Here is a 22,055-nt window from a genome sequence, read left to right as displayed (position 1 = left end):
ACTGGGGCGTCCCCCAGCACCTGAAATAAAGACCTCCCAAAACATGAACTAAATGCCCTCCTAACAGGCCACTAAGCCCAATTTTAGGTACTGTGGAGCATCCTACAGTCCAGAGACTCAGAGACACTCTCAGCAAGCCTGTAACAAGAGATACTTGCAGTTTCTGCTGGATCCAATGAAGCAAGAACCAACCTTATGTATGTGAACACACACAGACTAACTCAGCAGAAAATAAGCCATTTCGTGCACTTCTCCTCGCTGGCAGAACACGCGTCCACACTCCTCACCCACCCCACACAGCGCAGGTGCTCTGGGGCTGGTGTCTGGGTGTTACTCACCTGCCCATCTCGCTCTCCCATCACTGACCTTGAACCTTCCCTCCTGCAAAAGGGAAATATCTTAATCTAACGGCAGCTGACAGCATGTTTCTGCAGGTCCCATATAAGAGTTCCACGAATGGGGTATTTGTATTTCCCCACGTTAAGAACTGTAATTTACTGGTCTGATTTAAAAAAAAAAAAAAAAAAACGAAAAAAAGAAAAGCTGGCTTACATCTTTCCCTGGGAGTGAAATCGAATCCTAAGGAGGCAGGAATAAGGATTTTACTGAAATCCCTTGGAAGAAGGGGTCTCACAAGCAGAGACCCACCCCATGCAGCTAAGGCCTCGTTTACCTGTGGTCTGGCGAAACTACACTAGTCAGAGCAAGAGAAGCTTCAAAGGGTCCCCAACCTCTGGTTTGACCGAACATACGTGATTCACACCAAATATCAAACCAACTCCAGCCATAATGAATTAAATGAGTGGCTTCCCAGACTCCTTTCCCCTGTTCTTTCTTCCCTTATGGAAGAGCTAATGAATGAATGGTGAAATGGCTCCAGGATGTGCAGCCCAGGGGAGCCCAATGAGATTTCTCCTAAAGAGAGAATTCTTCAACTGGAAAAGTGAGGGCTGTCTTTCTAATGAAGTAGACATAGTCCCATTAAACAAGCATTGGCAAAAAAAGGAAAAAAGACACTGGCCAAAAAACCCACCCATTCCTTCAAAACACAAAGAAGGCCCAACTAGAACTGCCCCACATTCTTTGGTGTTCTCTTTACAGTTTGTTAGCACAGAAACCCACACAGGTCAGTGAGCTGCACAGGTGTGGCTCCAGCCTACCCTGCCTGCGCTAGCTCAAGTGAGTCACACTCCTTCTAGAAACTGTTCCTCATCTGTATTTACAAAGCCCTCTGATTCCAGGGTGGGGGGCTTGTGCCAGTGGGAGGGACAGGGAGGAATCCCCAGGAAGCTGTGAAACCCAGAGCCTGGGCTACCTCACAAGAGCTGAGTGTGTGTGTGGGCGGGGGGGTGAGGGGGAAGCGCACTGAGGCTCAGGTCCTGCACAGGGCCCCATCTGTCCCATGTGTGCAAAGGTCAGCACATGAAATAGCTCCGAGGGGCATTTTCTGCCAAGGAAGTCGCGGATGTTGTCAGTGACCAGATTCTACTAACACTTGCGTTTCTAAATCCCACCTGTGGCCGGTCCATCACCTACCAGGACTCTCAAAGTAAATCAGACAGTAAGAGAATGGACAGAGACCTGTCCGTGCTGCAGGGAGGGGGTGGGGCGCTGACCTGTCGACCACATGGTCCTGGTACTGGCCCCGGTCGCGATGGTCAAAGTCGTGGAAGCGGTGATCGTACCGAGGGAAGTCGGGGCGGTACCTGTCCTCTATGGCCACACGTTTTCCTTCTGGCCAATAGACATCATCTCGCCTGTTGTAAAAAGGATGCAAATTTCGTTTATGAATGAGAATGAGGGGAAAAAGGGAAGGCAGTGGAGGTGGGGAGCAGAGCTAGCTCTCTCTCCAGACCCAGTATCATTTAAAATGTCCTGCAGGGTTAATCTCTAAACATTCAATCATTATCACTTTGATTTGATAAATTAATATCCCCCAAACGGCCAAGAGGCATACAGGTATTCTCATCTGACAATCCTGAAACACGGACTGCTGTGAGCTAATTGTGTCACGAGGCTGTTAATACCTTGCTCCCCACCTGAGCTCAAATGCAAGGGAAATGAAATATTTGCTTCTTCGGGGCCGGCATTCTGAGGTACCACATTTTCCCCACCTGCCTTCTATGGTACCTGAACCTCCCTCTGAGTTTTTTGCAAAAAGCAAAGGGAATTAGATCGGGTGACAGTGAACTACATACAGCTCAGGACAGCATCCAATTATCTTCTTCCTGATTTTTACCAGAAAACTAGGCTCATGGGCGGTGGGGTGATGGGTGACCGTCAATGAAGCAGCTCAGAGAAGCTAGAGACCAATAAACCTACTTTTTAAACGGAAGGCACTGTCCTTTTCCACAGTGCCGACTCTGTGAATCTGTGCCTCTCCCTCTGCGAGGACACACAAGACGGAGTGGCAGCCAACGCGGGCCTAATGCATGTTTGATGGTCTCCTATGACAAGCCCTGGGAGGGTGATTAAGCTCCAATAGGAACCACAGTGCAAATAATGGGACAGCCTATGCGAACCCCTTCAGCAAGTGGCAACTCTCAAGATTCTCAGAAGAAGTCAGCTGAGAAGAGGCGCACAGCCACAAGATTGTGACATTACACTACTTGAGGTAGTGGTGGCAACGAGTTCTGGAAAGGCATCTGGATTCCGTGTTAAACAGCCCTGATTCGCCACTCCCAGGTGGGCGGAAGCAGCTATTAGAATGGAAGGACGCGCCACCTCTCAGCCCCGGGTGGGTCAGGTCCTTACCGCCCGTCGGCGTGGGGCCTCCGGAGGCCCTGCCGCCGCTCCTGCTCATAGCGCAGCTGCTCCTGCTGGCGCCGCAGCTCCTCCCGCTCGTGGTGGATGCGCTCCTGCTCCTTCCTCCGCTCACGCTCCACACGCATGCGCTCGCGCTCCAGCCGCTCGCGCTCCATGCGCTCACGCTCTAGAAGGTGCCGCTGGCACTCGAGATCCAGGCGCTCCCGCTGTAGCCGCGCCTTCTCCTTCCAGGCCTCCAGGCGCTGCTCCCGCTCCCGCTGCTCCCGCTCTCTGCGGGGACACAGCAAGGCCACCCTGACTTCCCGCCATGGAGGCCCCTGGCCACCGAGGCACTGCTCTCCAAAGGGGCCTGGACAGCTCCAGCTGGCCATTCGGGGTTTCTAAGATGTTCACTGGCTTGGGCCCAAGGCTCGGCTGCCACCCACCAGCTAAGAGGCGGCAGGTGCTAAACCCACTCCCACTAAGCTGCCTGGATCAGCCAGAAGCCCCAACCTCCAAACTTGCCCTTTCTCAAAAAAGCAAATCAGAGGTGGGCTGGGAGGGAGTGTGTGACAACGAGGAGACACAGAGCCTCAGGTCCAGGCCAGGAGGACGTGGCTCAAAGGCCCCCAAATGAAGCCACATGTCATTAGGGGGATAAAAGTAAGAACAGCCAAGGGTAGTTGCTGTGCATACAGAGAAAACCCTGGAGAAGCTATTACAGCAGCTCTCCCTGAGGGTGAAGGGTACTCTGTTGTGTTAATGCTGTAAGTGAGCCATCTCTTTTTCACACCTTTCCCCTAAAAAGGCTGTATTTTTAATTGAGTGTCCTTTTGAACAGACCTGGCAAGGTGTGGGAACAGCAGAAGGCTAGGGGACCGATCCCATGCTGGCCTTGACTGGCAGCCAGGGCCAAGGTCTCCTGTTTTCAGCCACTGCATGTGAGAGGGGTCACTGTCACGCCTCACACACTCCACTGGTGCGGAAAGGCACCAAACCAAGCACCAGCCAGTCAGAAGCAAAAGAACTCTGAATGGGATCAATATGTTCCTCAGTGTGCCTTCATTTTCTAATGTGACACAGACGGGCTGAAACCATGCCTTTAGAGAAAAGCAAGCATAGCTAACTTGAATTTCTACGTGACATGCTTTAACTCAAGAAAGTTCCCCAAACACCATGACGTAAAACTTGTTTCATGGAGCAACACCAGAGGGAAAAATGACAAGGGGCGCCTGGAAAGAACAGGCCTATTTCAATAAACCAGCTTCTTAAAAGGTGAGAGGAAGAAAGGCCATCGCGATGCCAAAACGCACACATGTCAGGAGTAGAGGTCACTCTGATGATAACACTCTAACAAAGCCGCACATTCCTCAGTTGACATTTTTTATCTCATTTATGTAGAATGTTTCTGGAGGGAAGATCGAGGCCTCATCACTGGGGACCTTCCATCAAAGCCACCCCTGGATGAGCTTGCTCCACGGGCCAGGGTCCAACTCAGCCAGAGGAAAGTCTCAGCAGAAATGGACTTTGATGAATGATGGACCAACCGTGAACTGGCTTGAGCCCTGGCCTTCCGGCCCTCGGGGAAACACACAAGGCCCGGGGGCCCAGCCACATGAGACTTGCTTGGGGAGAAAGGACAAGCATACCCAGAGGAGACCAGCAACCCGCCAGCCCGGATCGGCCCCACTCACCGCCGCCTCTCTGACTCTCGGATTTCCCGCTCCCACTGCCGCTGGCGCTCTCGCTCCCTCTGCTCTTTGATTTTGTCAAATGACAAGATGTCTCGCTTCTCTTTGCTTTCTGATTTGCGATCCTGACTCTTGGAGCTCTGTTCACCAAAATCGGTTTATTAATGTCAGAAAAATGACTGCAACAAATGCACAATGAAAGTCAAATATGCACATCTGGATTAGACTTAAGATTCTTCTGTTGCAGGGGGTTTACATGGAGGCCGACACAGGCCACTTCACTCCATGCCTGAGTGATGCCACTCACCCTAGAGTCTGGCTTCAAACGTTGCAAACGAAGGGTATCCTGGGAAGAGAAGAGGTGGGACGACACCTCAGAAAACCTACAGGTAGTTTTTCTAGCGTAGCAGAGCCACGTACTCCACATGATCTAAAGAACAACTCGGCTGTTCAGAGCACGGGCACTGGATGCCCATTTGTTAGTGGGAGGCAGCTGTCAAGCCAGCTGTGTGGACAGCTGGGTGATGGACTGCACCTTTCACTTCTCAACTGCTGGCTCGGGCAGGCGGCCGTGAAACAGCAAGCCACAGGCGCGGTACTGTACAGTGGTGCCCCCAATGAGGCAGAAAGAATTAATGGGCGACTTCCATCCACGCTGTTCCATTTCTGGGATACGGTAGGAAACAATGGCCAACTCCCACTTCTGAGGCCCTCACAGGCTGGGACACCCAAACTGGTCACGAATCAGCCTCTCCCAGGAAGCTTTGCCACAGTCCGGAACTCAGGGATCCCTGCACACCCACAGCTTGACTCTGGGGAAGGGGCCTGGGAGACCCCATTTTTTAAAAAGCCGCTCAGCTTAATTTCTTAATTAGCCCACACAGGGGCAAAAAAAGAAAATCAATAAAAGGCAAAGCAGCCTGATAAAAAGATGGGCAAAGGCTAGGACCAGACATTCTACAAAAAGCGGGGTGGCGGGGACAACAGACAGACAGGACTGCTTCATCATGAGGGCACACCTACAACCCCAGGCCCCACGGGGTACGATTCACCTCAGAGACGGGCGGAGTTTAGTGTGACCACACATACTGCAGGCTGGAGTGAGGAGGGACAGACACCCAAGTTCTGAGGCGAGGGTTCAATCTAGTGCCAGCACAGCAGTGGACTCCCCAAACTGCATTCCTGGGCTCACAACCTGGCCTCGTCACTTACTAACAGCCTGGCATATGCTACGCACCCCACAAATGTCAGTATCCTCCATAACCTTTTCAAAGAGCACCTGATAACATCTATCACCGAGAAAAACGCGCACACACCTTTGGACCTAGCAACCCCACTGATGGGTGTTTACCGTATAAACACAAGTCTGCCAAGCATCACGAACAGGAAAGCCGCACCACGGGGGCTGTCCATCTACACAGTAGGGGACGTGTCCATCTACACGGGTGATTTAAAGTCCTAGCACGCACACACACCGTACACCAATGTCAACGTCACCTTCCCAGCTTTGATACTGTGCTAGTTACAGGAAATGAAACCACTGGGGGAAACTGGGTGACGGGTACCTGGGACCTCTGTACTTCTACAACTCCCTGTGAAATCTACAATTATTTCAAAATTAAATGAAAAGAGGTAAGTTAGCAAGTAGAACCGTATGCCTAACTACATAACACTCTCCAAGACATATTACATACAAAAGGAGTCCAAAAACAACTTACAGGTGCCCTGTTAGCGGTGGTGTCTTAAGAGCACACACATGAGGCTCTGTGAAAGGAAGTGTGAGGGGCCCACATGGAAGCACAGAGGGTGCTTCCGTTTTGCTTGGTTGTATCTTCTTGTACTATCTGAATATTCGAATCACAAGTGCATTAGTACTGTTTATTTTTTTAACATCAGAGGTATTTGGACGTTAAGATTATGGGCCTTTTTTTTGTTTGATTTTCATGCAGCCCATAGAAAAAATGGCATTGGGAACTTCTCTCTACAGAATCAAAACGTTAATTTAAAAATTAAGTCTCAACATAAAGTTCTTGGATGACTACTGCTAGCTTTGCATTCATTTACAAAGCATTGTTCTTCTCGTCAACATGTTAGCTGGAACCTTCAGCTGGGAGGCAAGAGGTTTGTTTTCCAGAGTCAAAAGAGCAAAATGAGAAGCCACTGGCTTGTCTAGTTGAGTGCACAAATTAAGCAATGTAGTGCCTTCTCAGATAACATGAAGACAGACAATTTTAGGGTAGACTCTACATTTCTTTTTGGTTAATCTAGTAGACTAAAAAATCAACTAAGGAAAATGAACAAACTGCTATTAGATTAACCAGAGAGCAGAAGCTGTCCTCCGACTTGGAAAGCCTGGGTCTTGCCCAGTGAACTGTCTGTCATCTGGAAACAGTTCTCCTCCCAGAAGATGACATAACCTGACAAAGAATCAGCAAAGGGCCAACATGTTTCTGGAAAGCCAACATGGGTAAGTATTGTTTTGAACGAAGTTCTAGAACCTCAATTCATGTCTGTACATATAATCTAAGGAGTAAACAAACAATATGTGCCTCCTGAGGGTTTTAAAGAACTCTTAAAATTTTAAAGGCCAAACAATGTGGTTTTCATAATGCAAATCAAAGTAGTTGTTAAGCCACCATCAAAAATCGCTGGACTTGAGACGGCAGAAGCAATACTCACTCTCTCTTTTGACCTGCTTGTGGTTTTCACACTAATGACAGGCTCTCCTTTCGATTTATCCATTACGACTGTCCGTTCCATTCCTCTGCTTCCTTCAGGAAAAAACACAGCAATCTGTGAAAACATGCTGACGCCCTCACTTCCGGCAAGCAGCTCATGGGCCGACTGGGGGCTCTTGCCACTCCGTCAAGTGACTGATGCTAACCACTGGAGCCTCTGGGCCTCACCCGTCCTCATGATGACAGAAAGGAAGCACTACTGATACGGCCACACTGAGTATGAAACGGCTGCTGGGCCCTGACAGGTCTTCACTCATCGGGAATGGAGTGCTCCCATCTGAGCCAAGTGCACTGTGCGACGTGTGCACACATCCATCCCACCTGCAGCCCCTCACACTCAAGCCTAGGGCTCCATGATAAGCACTTTCGATTTTTATTCCTCCCACACATTATGGAAAGCTCTGCAGAACCCAGCCCTTGTGCTCTCAATCAGGCACTGCCGGCTCCGGGGAACACCCCCTACCCCAGCACAAGTGGGCTTCCCTTCATTTGTCTACAGCAATAAAGGTTCCAAACCGACTCTTCCTCTGCACGACATGCTAAGCAGGCTCTAAGCACCAGGACAAGTACTGATTTAGAACATTCTAAAAACACGTTCCTCATGAGACTGCTGGCAAATTACCCCATCGCTTAAGATCTAACTTGGAATGTGCCGCACCAAATCCCAATGCTCCAGATGGCTGGGTTTTGTTTCTGTTTTTGGGAGGAGGGAGGAGATGGGCTTTTTTGCCACAACACATTCTGTGGAGGCTCATGCAAATCTGAAGGTGCAGAGCACAAGGAATTTCTCTGAAATGACAACAGAGGTAGCATGCTGCAAGCAACTGCTTCAAAGGGTACCGATGTTGTGAAGTTTTTGTTTTCTCTCCTTTTCTGTTTTGTTTCTTTTTGTTAACTAGATCTGGCGTTAACATACATGTGGGAAAAACCTGATTATATACTGCAGAACTGCACTGAATTAGTTACAAGAACTAGGACACCCCACTCTGGCATATCCCACACTTGGCTTCTGCTAAAGACTCAGGAACAGCAAGAACCCAGGTCACTGAGCCACCAGTCAACTTAAATCACCGACCACAATACCCCCAGGTTTCTGCTGTCGCGCAGAACCTGCATTAAGCCATCTCACTGCCCTGTTGCTATAACAGCCTCTTATAAACAGCCAAACTCAGCAAAGCCACCAAAAAACTCAATGTACTCACGTGATCTGTGACACCTACCAGCCACCACCCAGACCGGCTCGTCCCAGTTTATGCACACTTAGATTCTAATCACCTGATTTGGTGACTCTGGACCGATTTGTGGTTCCTGGTTTCAGTTCATCTTCATCTTTTTCTTCCTTTTTAATGTCTTCAGGCTTTTTTTCCTCCCTTTTCTCGATCTTCTCTTCCTTCTTAATGACGGTTCTATGTAAAAACATGGTTATCAAACTTGAGTTCCTGAGACTCTACTAAGAGCACTTCAGTCACTCAGACTTCTGCACAAAACCAACCAGCCAGTGACAAGTGGATGGGGAGAACTGTCTGAAAACCCTGGGAAGAATAATCCTCTCTTCAGATATAGCCCCTTCCCTCACTTAAGTTATCTGCTGTACCTCTAACATGCAGGATGAAACTGCAGGCTCCTAGGCACCGTTTTCCAACATGCTAGATGCACTCGTATACAAGACAAGCATGCAAGCAGATACAAGAAACACTCCAATGAAATAAAAATGTTTGTGAAAAACTAAATTTTAAATTTCATGTTGAAACAAACTGTGTGCAATATTAAGTTTTGTGGGAGAAAGACGTCTTTCCCAAATGGGTACGATGTAAAGTAGAATGGAAGACTAGTACGAGGAGGGGATTCCTGCAGCAGTGAGCACCTACTAGTGTCTGCATCCTTCGGGGAGTTAAAATGGCACATGCTATGCCAGCAAACACGGACACCCTTAGTAACATTTGAACTGGAAGCAGTTTTATTCTAAGCAGTGAACTAAATCATTGCTGCCATTCAAATTTTTCTCCCTTATTCCCCAATGCTGTGTGCCTCAGGCAATTAAATTCTACACTGATTCAATGTCCACCACGCACGAGGGTCCAGGACCAGAAGGCCAGGCCCGCCGAGCTCTCTAACTGGAGATTTTCACCCTCTCCTCCCTACGGCCTGGGCAGAGCTCAAGCCAGATGGCTGAGGAAACCTCTCCCAGCTCACTCTCCCTCGCTCCTAAACTTCCACAGCACGGAGCTGTCGTCTTTAAATTAATATTCATTTTGAGAAAAATTTTTAATTTTGAAATTAAAAAAAAAGTTAAGTACATATCACAATAATCGATGGTGTGTACCAAAACTGACAATTATAAAGGTTTCTAACATAGCAGTTTCCCTTTCTAAAAAGAAAAAAACAAACCAAAACATAATAGACACAGTGGAATGACCCCTCCCCGTCCCTGTGACAACCCCAGGGTGCCTTAACGGTCATTCAGCTCCACCTCTCTCCCGTTCACCTAACCCTGACGATCTTCATGGCTGCTTTAGGGCTTTTCTGGAGACTGACATAACAGGATGGCACTTGACATGCTACTCTAGAGCGCTTTCACCTCATGTTTTAAAGGCTAGTCTGTGTGGAACTATACATAGATCTGGTTCCTTTCAACTGCTGTACAACAGTCCAGTTAGTTACCATTTGCCTGCTGAAAGACTATAGAGATTGCTTCCGGTGACTATGTGACTGCAAAAAGGCCACCACTAGTCATCTCCAATGTGCCTCCCCCACTATTCTGGGTGCCGCCTTCTCCCTCCAAGGAGACCTGAAAAATGTCTCGACAGGAGACCCCTGCCCTACTTGTTCTGTACTCACCTGGCACCTCCTAGACACAAAGGACTTCTTGACACACTAATTAAGTTAAAAAGTAGTTTCTGGGGGAAAAAAGTATGTAGGAAAAAAGGTTGGAGGAATATACACCAAAAAATGTCCCCCTGGGTAGTGGGATTATGCCCGACTTCCGCGGGTGCTTTACAGTTGGCAATTATAGAACAATCCTTCCTCAGCCAGGACAGCCCAGACAGGCCACCTCTGTGGAAAAGCTTCCCTGTTTCACCCAGGCTGACTACTAAGCCTAGAAATTCCTAAAATGAAAGGAAAGGTTAATAAAGGGGCTTACTTGAAGAAGAAAAATAAGGTTAAAAACAAATTTTACAACGCTCAACCTCCTAGGTAAACCACTTGATGGCAGTTCGGTTTTAAACATCTTAAGCCCATCACCCAGTTGCGTGTGCCATCACTGGGCGGCAGCAGCCCAGGATTAAATCCTGGCCTGGCCACTTGTGAGCTGGGCTGTGTGACCTTGAGCTGGCACTCCCCGCTTCTGAACCTGTTTCCTCTTCTACACAGAGCACAGACTTCACAGCACTTTCCCAAGGACTTAGGGAACCCCCTGACACACGTTAGGAGGTATTATCCCCTTCCTTTTTTCCACAGACACAATCTCCCTTTTGTGATTAGACAATCAATGAATGAAATGCATTTTAAGACACTAAGCGAACCAAGAACTCTCAACAGTAACCCATATTCTACCAATATATTTTTTAGCATTGCTGATGGATGTGTATCTTTTTTGAAGCTGCTGATAAATATGGCTCTCACTTCTAAGTACGCAAAGGCTAATCTGACATCCATTTCTCATGGGCCTACCTACAATTTCCAACTTGCCCACGACGAAGACTGGCAATTACATCTTTAAAAACCAACTCTAACTTACGAGTATCAATGTCCACAGCCATGTTTACTCAAATATACATTTTCTTATGTAAAAACAACATCAAAATGGAATTGCTGTGAGACTCACAGATTCTCAGCAAAGGATTCAATTTTTAGAGTGTGAATGGACACGAAAGCGGGAATGAATTGTGTTGACAATATAAACTTAATACTGAGAACAGTGTCCTATCAAACACATCATCAAACTTTACCTTCTCCAAAAGGCTGATTTTAATAAAAGTATAAATAAGCAATGCCTACTTTGAAAGATCTGTCCCTATTTCCATCTTGATTAAAGCTATAAGTCGCCTCCTTTATAAAAACTAGCTCAGACTCATGGTTCCCAAACTACTGTACCAAGGGTGCCACAGTAAACTCAGGTACTCTGGGATATTTTAAGTTTTTGAGAAAAACACAGCAATACTTGACAACTGGCAGATGCTGCACAAACTAATAGCCTGAGGTTGTTCATTTCAATACTCAGTCCGGCTACATTTCTTTGGATAAGTCTGTATCTTTGCAAAGCTCGGTTTCTGCAGCTGTTTGGATAAAAAGCAAGAATCGCATGAAAATCAATCTGGACCAGGAAATGATTCCAGGGTTTGCAAGGCCATGCAAGGGCCCAGGTGTTAAGAATGAAAAGAGAAATATTGTATTTTCATCTTGTGTGTTATTTTTTTTCCAACAGCCTACTACGTCATTTGGACATTAATACTTATTAAGGACCACCTGAACCCATTTTTCAGAGTTACAGGTTACTTCAGTAAATATCTGTATTGAAAGCTGAATAATGAACTGGCAACAAGATGCAAAAATCACCTCTGATTTAAATAAGAAGTTGGTGAGGCTGTCTATGCAAGGAAGATCACATACTTATTTCACGAGTGACTCTATGGCTGTCACCTGCCCCCCTCCCAGCCATCATCCCAAGAGAAAAGTTAAAAAAAAAACCACTTTACTTTTCAATTTTGATCTCCACTGAATGATGTCTGTCAACACTTGATACTTTTTCCTTCTTCACTTCACACTCTTTTCTGTCAGATAGCTTTTTCCCGGCAGGCTCGTTTTTGGCCTAAAATATAACGCAGACAGAACTGGCTCACGAGCCAGGTCTTCCCGCAGGTGAAGTTCATGCGTTGTAACAGGCACGGACTGCCTCACCTTCTCTACGGAGATCATTCTTCCATGAAGCTCAGTTCTGTGGAGATGGCTGATACACTTTGTAGCCTCATCGGACGTTGACATGGTGACAAAGCCGTAGCAACGAGCGCCAGGACTGCGGGCGTTGGTCACCACTTTGGCCCCGACAACCTTCAGGGGAAAGGGCACGCTTATGTCCTCATGCAGAATTACCACACAACGTGTTAAAAATTACTAGCAGTCACCTAACCATCAGAATCATTTTCACCAGTTCTTACTTCTCTGGAAATTGTCAGTTCTTCATAGTTATTAAAGTGGTTCTAAATGATCCTGACCTATCAAAATGCAACTGCTTTCAATACAAGACCAGCCCTCACAGTGACAAACAGGAAAAGCTAAAGACAGTTAAACTTCACTAACCACACTCGTTAGTCAAAAGCCCTTCCCACTTGGATCATTTTCTCCAATTCCCCAGTACCCATGGATAGCTGAGGGGTATGTACTCAGAAATGCACCCCAATTTCTGCAGACCAAGGCAGAGCGAACTTCCACTCTGGCCAGGATGGAGTACCAAGCACTTACCCTCCTGCTGCCCGAAATAACTAAAAACTGAGAGGAAACACAGGCCACCAGGCCACAAGGGACAGTGACCCCTGCAAGAGGGGAAACACACGAGGCGGGCTGTGTGATTGCCCTGGCTTACTGCTCACAGGTTCCAGGCCACGGGCAGGGAGGAGGAACTGAGGGGGCAGCCTCCCTGAGGTGAGCAGAGCTCCCAGTCTGAGGAGATCAAGGCAGCCGGCATCCCACCACCAGAGAACCGATCCCAGACAGCTGCTAAGCTGCAGACAGTGCCCCAAGCGGTGCACGTGTGCGAGGAAACCGCCAAGGCCAGGAAGAGGACCAACTGCAGGAGCAGAGGGAACCCTCCCCGGGCTCATTCAGCGCTGCCAATGGCCCCCTCTTCCCCAGGTAAACTCATGCCAGTGTGGAGAAGCCTGTAATCCTCGGGCATCAGGCTGAGTGCTCAGAGGGGTGGTGCCCCAGGAGCAGATGAAGCTTGTTAGCTAGCCCCGAGCTAAGGCTGCTCTGGCCTAATGACCGAAGCCTAACAGCAAGCCTCAGAAGGAACAAGTGACTGAACTGTGCCCCAGGAAAAGTTCAAGGACATTTGTAGGGACACAAGAATAATGAGTTTGCAACAAGGCAAAAATCACAATGCCTACCTAGTATCCAATCAAAAACAACTGGGTTAGCCAAGCAGCAGAAAAATCTGACTCAAATGAAGAAAACCAACCAATCAATAGAAACAGAGCCATAAATGACACAATAACAATTAGTGGATAAAGACACCAAATAGTTGTTTTCATATATTCAAGGCGGAGGAATGACAATGTCAGGTAAACACATGGACGATTATTTAAAAATACCCAAACCAAACTTCTGTAGATGAGAAATACACTGATGGGATTGACAGCAGACATTGCAGAAGAACAGATTAGGGAACTTGAAAATATAGTAAGAGAAGCTATTCAAAATGACACAGGAAAAAGACGAGTACAAAAGACACCAGAGCCACAGTGACTTGAGGGACAACGGGTGGCGTCCTCAAAGGTAAGAAGCACAGGAAAACATTAGGCAAATGAAAGCAACGCACGTCGTCAGCACACTGCTCCAAACCAGTGATGAAGAGAAAAGCTTAAAGGCAGCCATAGGAAGAAAAGCCAGCTGAAGGACAGAGAGAACTACAGCCAACAGGTCAGGAACAATGTAAGCCAGAGGCGTGGAGCAGCTTTGAAGAAAATCAACCAACCTATTAGGTTTGTAAAAAATTGCGGTTTTTGCAATTTTTAACCTTTTAAACCGCAATTACTTTTGCACCACCCTACAGAATTCCAAATCTGGTGAAAACAGCTTGCAAAATGAAGGCAAAGGAACAACTTTTGCAGACATATGAATTCCTCATTGGCAGCCCTGCTCTACAAGAAATGCTCAAGGAAGGAGGAGAATGATTACCAGTGGGAACTTGGACATAAACAAAAAGGAATATAGAGTGCCCAAAACTGTAAACACGTGGGAAATTAAAAACCCATGTTTTTTTCTTATTTATAGATCTCTTTAAAAGACAATTGTTTAAAAAAAACCCACAGAAACAACTGAAGGGAAGTAAAATGTGTGACAGTAACATAGGAAAGGCTGGGAGGGGGCAATGACAGTGGACAGGTGTCGGTGTACGCTACCACAGGGAGACAGGCTGAGGTAAGTTAAGACGTACTGTAATTCCTAAAAGCAACCGCTAAAAAAAAGTTATAGCTCAACCAAAGGGTTAAAGGATAAATCAAAAGAGAAATCAAAAAAATACCACGAGACAAATGAAAATGGAAAGTCAACATACCAAATCTTATGGGATGCAGCAAAAAGCCATTTTAAGAGGGCAGTTCATACAAATAAATGCCTATGTCAAGAAACAAGAAAAATCTCAAATCAACAACCTAACTCTATACCTCAAGGAACTAGAGTATAGTCATACCTGTTGTATACAAAGAGCGCCAAAAAAAAGCACACATATTTTAAGAAAGGAAAAAACTGCATGAAAACTCTAATACTCAATATAAACCAGTAACAACAGATGAATACAAGTCATGTGCATACATTTTTTTGGCACCCCCGGTATATAATCATAGCTAACAAGCCACACGCGTAAGACATACCCAATATAAAAGGTGGCAAATAAACAGGAACAAGGGATTCAAGAAGATCCCGAAGAGAGAAAACACAGAGCCAGCTCACAGATTTAAACCCCACACCACGAGTGTCCGAGTTAAATGTCCACACCCTGTAAGACACTCTAAGAAGTGAGGGGAGGGCCAGCATCCCGGGGAAGAACAAAGAGCCACTGAGACACGGGCCCAGGTTTCCAGCTCTGACCACCTCTGCTTAAGCGGGTCAACTTGAACAAGTCATCTGCTCTCTCTGAACCTGTGACCCCAACTGTGAGATGACAAGGGGGGGTCCCTGCATTCTAGGTTCCCCGCAGACCCTGACGTCTGCATTTCTGGCCGCAGGGATGGAGGAGCGCTGCTCTGCCTGCAGAGAGAAGTCCCCATCTGTCCAGAGCACCCCACACAGGGCCAGAGGTGACAGAAGCCTCGGCTGAGGACAGACAACACAGGTGTCAGTTACCGGACCAGAGAAGAAACTTTGCATTCTGGCATCTCCTCAAGGTCGGGGGCTGAGCCAATTATGGGGTTATTTGACCTTTCCAACAAACTAATTATCCTCACAAGAACATCGCTTCCAATGCCAGTTAAACCCCAATGACAGCAGATGCCACGTGCAGCTCACATACTATCCCTGCCCCCCACCAACCCTAGCCCTCTGCCCTCGAGCTCTTCACAGCAGCCTTTGATGAGTTCATCCAAATCACAGAGCCTTGTCCCACCACACTCCCCAGGCAGAGCCAACTCTCATCACTCAGGCCTTGCCCTAAATATCACTTCCTCAGCGAGTTTGCCAAACCCACCTCCCAAATCTAAATTAGGTCTCCCTACCATACGCGAATGACAAGCTGTAATTTTCCTTAATATACTTATCAGAATGTGTTGTATTTGTTTATTATGTAATGATTTGTCCACCAGGCTGTATGATCTATGACAGTGACCATGTTATCTGTTGGTATAGGCTTTACAATAATAAGTCTGTTTTATCACCTAACTCCAGGAAAACAGAATCATTTTTAAAAGCCCTTCAAGTTCCTTGGAAGGCTTCTGGATTGTATTATTTTCCTTCTGCCTCCATGAGCAGCACATTAGTTGATTTATTTGTAAATCACTATCACATTACAGTTCTCAAAGTACACACTTAAGATGCTGTAAGATATACAAGTCAACTCTTCACTTACTGTTGAGGGGAAAAACTCAGCATGCCAGCTTTAAGTTTTGTACAGGCCAAAAGACGGCAGTTTCTTGAAGAGAAGTTAGAAAGACCCACAAGAACAGTTAGATGGTAGCTGTTTATATAACGTTTTCTGAGTAGTGTTATGACACGATGATGTGCTCTGTTATCCACTGTCAACCAGAAAACAAGGCACGCTACCCCCAACCAGCTGGGGTTTGTCCCTTCGAGGATTCCCCTCTGCCTTTTTAAAACCAGAAACGACCACCAATAAAATTAACTGTGGCACGAAGTAAGTTTCTAAACTCCTGCATGTATTTTTTAATGCCAAATCGAGACTGGGCGGCAAGACGCAAGGGAACGCATACCTTCCCATACTTGCTGAAAAGGTTCTTCAGGTCTGTCGCTCGGGTTGTGGAAGACAGTCCGCTGACCCAGAGATTCCTACCGGAGCTGCTGCTGGTCCGACCTGCAGCAGGAGGGAGAAGATTCTGCTTTGCCTCCAGACGAAACAGGACGCACCACCACTCCTAAGATGGCGGCCTCTTGTAAACCCTAACTACATTCAACTCTTCTGATTCAAGGATTTAATTACTGCCAAAACCTAGGACAGTAGCCGAACACACTGGATAACAGACATTGAGAGTTTTCTTACTGGAGAAATAATCGTGTCCAGGTCAGTTACAGACTGAAATGTCTTTCAATGACCGGTTCCCAGCCAAGACAGCAGTTTCTTTAACTCTCATTACGTTATTTAACGGAGAATAGGATGATAATAGTCTGCAGTGCAATGGGATTTTCACAAGCCCATAAATGACAACCACAAGAGAGACATAAAACGCAGCTCACCAACATTTAAAACCAGTATCTCGAGACACCATTAGCTGGTTCATTCCAGTAATCCACAATAAAACCTACTGTGTCCAGCATGTGGATACCTGCACGTCCCTCCCTCCCAAACTAAGGGATCCATAGGTGGCTCCCTGCCACATACGATAAATCATACCTTTTTCATCTTTAATGATTGGCTTTATATCTTTTTCTTCCTTAAAAGAGCTAGAGACAAAAGTTAATGTTACTCATACAGGAAACAAACAAAAGAGAACTAAATTAAAAGTATGACATGTGCTAAAACTGAATACCTACCAGAAAATTAGTCTGAAATAAAATTTTAACAGACACCTTTGCAAGCTTATATTGAATATCTGACCACCCCCAAAATACAATGTCAGATTCTTAAGTCAATTCGATTTAGCTGAAGAGAACACTTAACAATTTAAGAACACAACCATAGTAGGTTGAGAAAAAGAAAAGGAATCGAATCACCCATTAAAAATACACAAAGAGAAATAAAACATTCTTTAGAAGTAAGCTACAATTTCGTCAGTCTGGCTGGCCAATTGCAGAAAAAACAGCTTATGTGTGTCATTAAAACGACCAATGAAAAGGAGATAGCGTCTGGTCTAAAACTGAGAAAAAACAAACCTCATTTTCTGATCAGCGCCCTCACTGGCTGAGGACTCTTTAGGAGCCGGAGGGACTTCATTACAAGCTTCAAAAGCAAACTTCTTCACGTCTTCTTTGCTATCTCTGGGGTCTGGGCTTGAGGCTTCCAGGGGCGCTTCTGCCACCTCCTCGCTAGAGGCTTCCGCGCGCTCTGAGGCTTTACTACTCTGCTCAACTGGCTCCTCTAGCCCTACAGGCTCACAGTCCGTCCTCTCGTCACCGCCTGTCTGCTCCACGGGCTCCCTTTTCACTACCGCTAACAGGGTGTCTGCCTTGCTCCACTGAGCTTGTGCCGTTGACTCGCTGGCCAAATCTAAATCACCCTCCTCCGGATGGCCGCTGCCAAAAAGGTCCTCTTCCTCCGCAAGCTTTCTGTCTGGCCCCACGCTACTTGTATCCTGTGCAAATGGCTGCTCCAGCTCGGAACCTTCTTCTTTTACTGGCTCAGATTTACAAGTTTCCCCCAAAATGTCGAGTATTTTCTCATTTTCTACGGATTTAACAGGAATAGAATGGCACAAGGTTTAATTACCAGGGAAATACAGCAATCACAAATGCGGAACTGGCACGGCTGCCACACTAACACGAAGAGAACTGCTAGCTACACAGAGATTGGAAAACCCGCGGGTACACACGTTACACTGGTTACACTACCTGCACTCCAACCGACTGCTAGAGCAAGCCGCTACGCTACATGGAAGAGAAAAGGCCCCCACAGATTTAAACACCTATAACCACTTGGCTGCTTCTCGACAGTCTTCTTCATGTTTTGTTCAAGTCTGGGTCTTCGGACTTATTTTTCCAACGTCCAAGGTGCTGACCGAATGCAATCACCAATTCAATGACAGCTCAATTTCCAAATTTCTTTGAATTTCTTTTAACAGAACGGTCCAATATGAAAACCAGAAACTCTTCCGATGGCGGGAGATAAACACAGTTCAGAAGGGGAATAACATGTTGGAAATTTTCACGAAGAAACTCTGTTTCCTCTTCTGGAATCCAGTCACTTCTCAGATTATAAGTGCCCTGACAACCGCTTTATCCTGCCTTAACTGCATTAATCAAAACGACTGCAGCGAAATATCACAAGATCTGTTTCATGTGTAGAAACACATGGAAGAACCACAGGGAGAAATTACATAAATGCCACTCTATGTGGTTAGAGAGATGAACATAATCGCTACATCTCACCACATATATATGACCTCCAGAAACCAGAACGGCTATTCCACAGATCTGGTGATACGAATGGGTTTCCAATCTCTGATCCTTGTACGATCTGGATTGTCCACCATTAAAATAATTTACAAGACCATAACACAGCTTAAAATATATAGACAGCTTGAAAAAAATAGTAGTGAGAAAATGTTCAAACCATAACTGTTGTGTTTCTCTTATCAGTACCTGGCTCCAATAGTGGTTCTTCAATATCCTATTTAAAAAAAGACAAAGAAAAACCACAGGGCACTTAAAAACAGGGCAGATACATTTCCCGAGTAGATACAGCTTTCGATCAAGTACGAAGAAATGCCTATTTCAAACAACCTTCTCCATTCAAAACCATGTATCCCGTTCTATGATCACCCAAGCAGGACAAGTTCATTTGTTGGCTTCTCCCTGGCAAAAAGCACAATTGAATGGTACTATTTAGCCCGTTCAATTCTCCCCTCAGTTTGGCCACTCCACCCCACGTCTGAGTTGATCTAACGGCCTCTGTGGCTGGCAAAAATCCCCCAGTCAAGGCAAAGGTCACATAGATGGCCACTGCTTTATATATCACCCGATTGGAGAAAAATGTATTGCTCCCAATATAAACTAATTTATAACTGAAACCTGTTATCAAAACCATCTCTCTACCGTTGAAAACCTTTCCCTGACTTCCCACGGTGATACGCCCATCAGCCACATCCTTCCCCAGCCCACAGGCACTGGCAGCCAGGCGCCCCTGTATCTGCCCCCGCCCTGTATACTCCATCCCTACAGGAAGCCATGCTCCCTTCTACCCCGAAGTCGTCTTTTTCCCTTCACCAGGCTAACACCTGACCAGTATGTCAGACCCTAACTTGACAGGACTTCCTCCAGAAAGCCGTCTGGGTGCTTTCGCAGCCCAGCTGCCTGAACTTCTCCCTCATCAAACTTCTCTTCCCTTCCAGTTACATTCTTGTTGGTTACTAACCCTGCCCTCACCAGGCTGCAAACTCCGAGACTGACCGGTTTGGCTCAACCTCTTGTCCCCAGCACCCCACTCAGCAGCAATGCTCAGTGGGTCATTTTTACATACATAGCACACATCCTTTCACCATGGAAAGTTAACCACTCACGTCAAGTTGCCAGCCATGCAGAACTTACCGAAGGTACTTTGAAGTCCAACGATGAAGCATCCAAAGTGCCCTCGAAGCCTTCCCCGTCCACCTGAAAGATGAATGTAAGGTCACTTTGTGGGGACAAAGCTATGAGTGCCGAGGCCTACGTCTCACCACATTCCGGACAACTAACACATCTATTTTCTTGACACACTTACTGCCATCTGCAAGTCTACTGTTGGACTATTTGGTTCATGACCTGCCTCCATGCCCTGACGCCGACTCTAGGACTGGGTGACACCAGCACTGCTGACAGGGGCTCGCAGATGGTAGGTATTCTGTCAGCACTGCCCAGATGAACGAATTCATTTCCCAGGCAGTTTCCACACACTGTTGGTCAACACGCACCACCCAGCCACAGAATTCCAAAGCAGAACTCAAAACTTCGGAACCCTCCAATTTCACTCGGTAGCAACACTTTTAAACTAACAGTAACTGGGCACTTTCTTCTCGAGTGTTTTATTTAAAACAAACACTTGACTGTTTTCTCTTTTTACTATTTACTATACAAAAATAAACAAACAACAAAACCAACTTAAAGGCTACTAAATTTGAAGGCCTTTTACCATTTTAAGTGAAATAAAAAAACATCCTGTCCCAGATATTTTTCTCTTTTCTAGGTTTGAATCTTATAACCTGGATGCTTCCATTAACAAAGAAGTTAGAAACCAAGCCCAAGCTCTGGAAATGATTAACATGACACAACAGGATCGCGTTGGGGGGACAAATCAGTTGCTCAATGCTACTCTAGGTCAAGGTGCTGCTGCCTGGAGTTTGTGACTTTCGACCTTTAAGGTTTCAAGTTCAGTCCGATGAGGGCACTTTTTTCAGTTTAAAGCTAATGCCGTAAGTAAATACAACAACTAAACTAGAATGGCATGGGACATTGGTAAGATTAAAATGGCCATCAATTCTAGGATGGCCACCACTAAGAGCTCCACACCAAAATCCTGGGGGTGAGACGTGGGCGAAGTGACACTGGTAACAGAATTAAAGCCCTCCCTTACCACATGGACACTGAGAGTGGATCCCTTTCCCAGGAGAGGAGGGGTTCCTTTGAGGGGACAAATACCAAATACTCTTCTGCACTATATTCCACATCTTTTAATATAACAGTCTAATCTGTGCAAAAAGTTTTCTAAAATATCAACAGGATTATCTGGATGATGAGGTTCTAAATGGTTATCATCTTTCTAGTTTACCTGTTTTTTCAAAGGGAAATACTTTTTTCAGTGGTGCCACCTTTTATGATTTATGCTTAGAAAGCGTTGCCTGCCCAACTATCAAAATTTTCTCCAGCACCACAGAGAAGTTACCCATTAGTTAATACCTGACTAATGTCAGTGAGCAATTAATTCAGATACCGAATTAAGTGTTTATGGTAATGGGTGTGTCGGCGTTTGCTTTTTCATCCACCCCCAGCATGCTCGTGCTCACATAAACAGCACACGAGCCCTGGAAGCCTCGGGCTACTGGCTCAACGCACGTGTCTACGAGTTACCTACAGCAGGTTCCGTGAGCTGAGCCGGGAGCTCCCTCAGTTGTGCAGCCACATATTCTTTGCTGTCACACAGGGAATCAAGGATGCTGTCTGTGCCATCGTCCCCAAAGTCTGGAGCGCTGCTGTTCTCGACGTCAGCTTCTTCTAACACACTCACGTCCATCATGTCAACATTCTGCAAGCTCTCGAAACTTGCTTCCATGTCCTCCTGGAAAGAGGAATAAGAGGTGTCCACGACCAGGCGGACCAGGACTCAGAACTCCTGCCACCGTCTCCACGGTCACACCACGTACCTGCCCGTCTCTGGAATCCTCTTCCAGGCCATTGTCTTCTGTGCCTTCTTCCTCCATCTTCTGTCCTAATTACAGAATAATTGTTCAATCAGATTATGCTCAGATCTGGCCTCATACTTAGCTTATGCTGGATGATAGATTTCAATCTTGGTGAGAACATGTTACAAGGAAACTAGAAGTGCCCGTTCTATCATGTGTAATTTTGTCTCTATTGGGACAGGAATGTCTAGGATTTCCCTAATACTATCAAAGTATTTTGAATCTTGCACCGAATATCTAAGAGCTTCAAAAGATTTCAAAACCACTCTAAAGAGAAATATCCCAAAAGAGTGAGCAAAGGATAACAGGCATTTTTCAACAAACATAATTCAAAAAATGTAATACCCATCTAGTAATCAAAGAACTGCGTCCTCAAATAACAATGTGGGTCATTAACTTGCTGGTTC

General features: G+C 46.2%; 1 protein-coding gene across 3 annotated transcripts in view; it reads right to left on the bottom strand.

Moving 5' to 3' along the window:
- SAFB2 (scaffold attachment factor B2) overlaps positions 1 to 22,055 on the bottom strand; it is a 31,524-nt gene that overhangs the window by 3,954 nt on the left and 5,515 nt on the right. The window contains exons 3-18 of one of the 3 annotated variants that reach the window (XM_033134021.1): positions 21,610 to 21,674; positions 21,321 to 21,524; positions 19,802 to 19,864; positions 18,857 to 18,884; positions 17,432 to 17,942; positions 16,953 to 17,002; positions 16,315 to 16,415; positions 12,074 to 12,223; positions 11,872 to 11,984; positions 8,450 to 8,580; positions 7,116 to 7,207; positions 4,744 to 4,782; positions 4,440 to 4,576; positions 2,755 to 3,036; positions 1,617 to 1,757; positions 339 to 381 (exon numbers count right to left, since the gene is read on the bottom strand). In XM_033134021.1, the coding sequence (XP_032989912.1) occupies positions 339 to 381; positions 1,617 to 1,757; positions 2,755 to 3,036; positions 4,440 to 4,576; positions 4,744 to 4,782; positions 7,116 to 7,207; positions 8,450 to 8,580; positions 11,872 to 11,984; positions 12,074 to 12,223; positions 16,315 to 16,415; positions 16,953 to 17,002; positions 17,432 to 17,942; positions 18,857 to 18,884; positions 19,802 to 19,864; positions 21,321 to 21,524; positions 21,610 to 21,674 (2,150 nt within the window). The remainder of the gene's footprint in view (positions 1 to 338; positions 382 to 1,616; positions 1,758 to 2,754; positions 3,037 to 4,439; positions 4,577 to 4,743; positions 4,783 to 7,115; positions 7,208 to 8,449; positions 8,581 to 11,871; positions 11,985 to 12,073; positions 12,224 to 16,314; positions 16,416 to 16,952; positions 17,003 to 17,431; positions 17,943 to 18,856; positions 18,885 to 19,801; positions 19,865 to 21,320; positions 21,525 to 21,609; positions 21,675 to 22,055) is intronic. The other 2 variants (XM_033134023.1, XM_033134022.1) reach the window with 2 other exon arrangements.

This window comes from Rhinolophus ferrumequinum, chromosome 18 (genome assembly GCF_004115265.2).
Source record: "Rhinolophus ferrumequinum isolate MPI-CBG mRhiFer1 chromosome 18, mRhiFer1_v1.p, whole genome shotgun sequence".
Taxonomy (NCBI): domain Eukaryota; kingdom Metazoa; phylum Chordata; class Mammalia; order Chiroptera; family Rhinolophidae; genus Rhinolophus; species Rhinolophus ferrumequinum.
The sequence above is the reverse complement of the archived record's forward strand: the minus strand, read 5'-3'. Positions and strand labels throughout refer to the sequence as shown.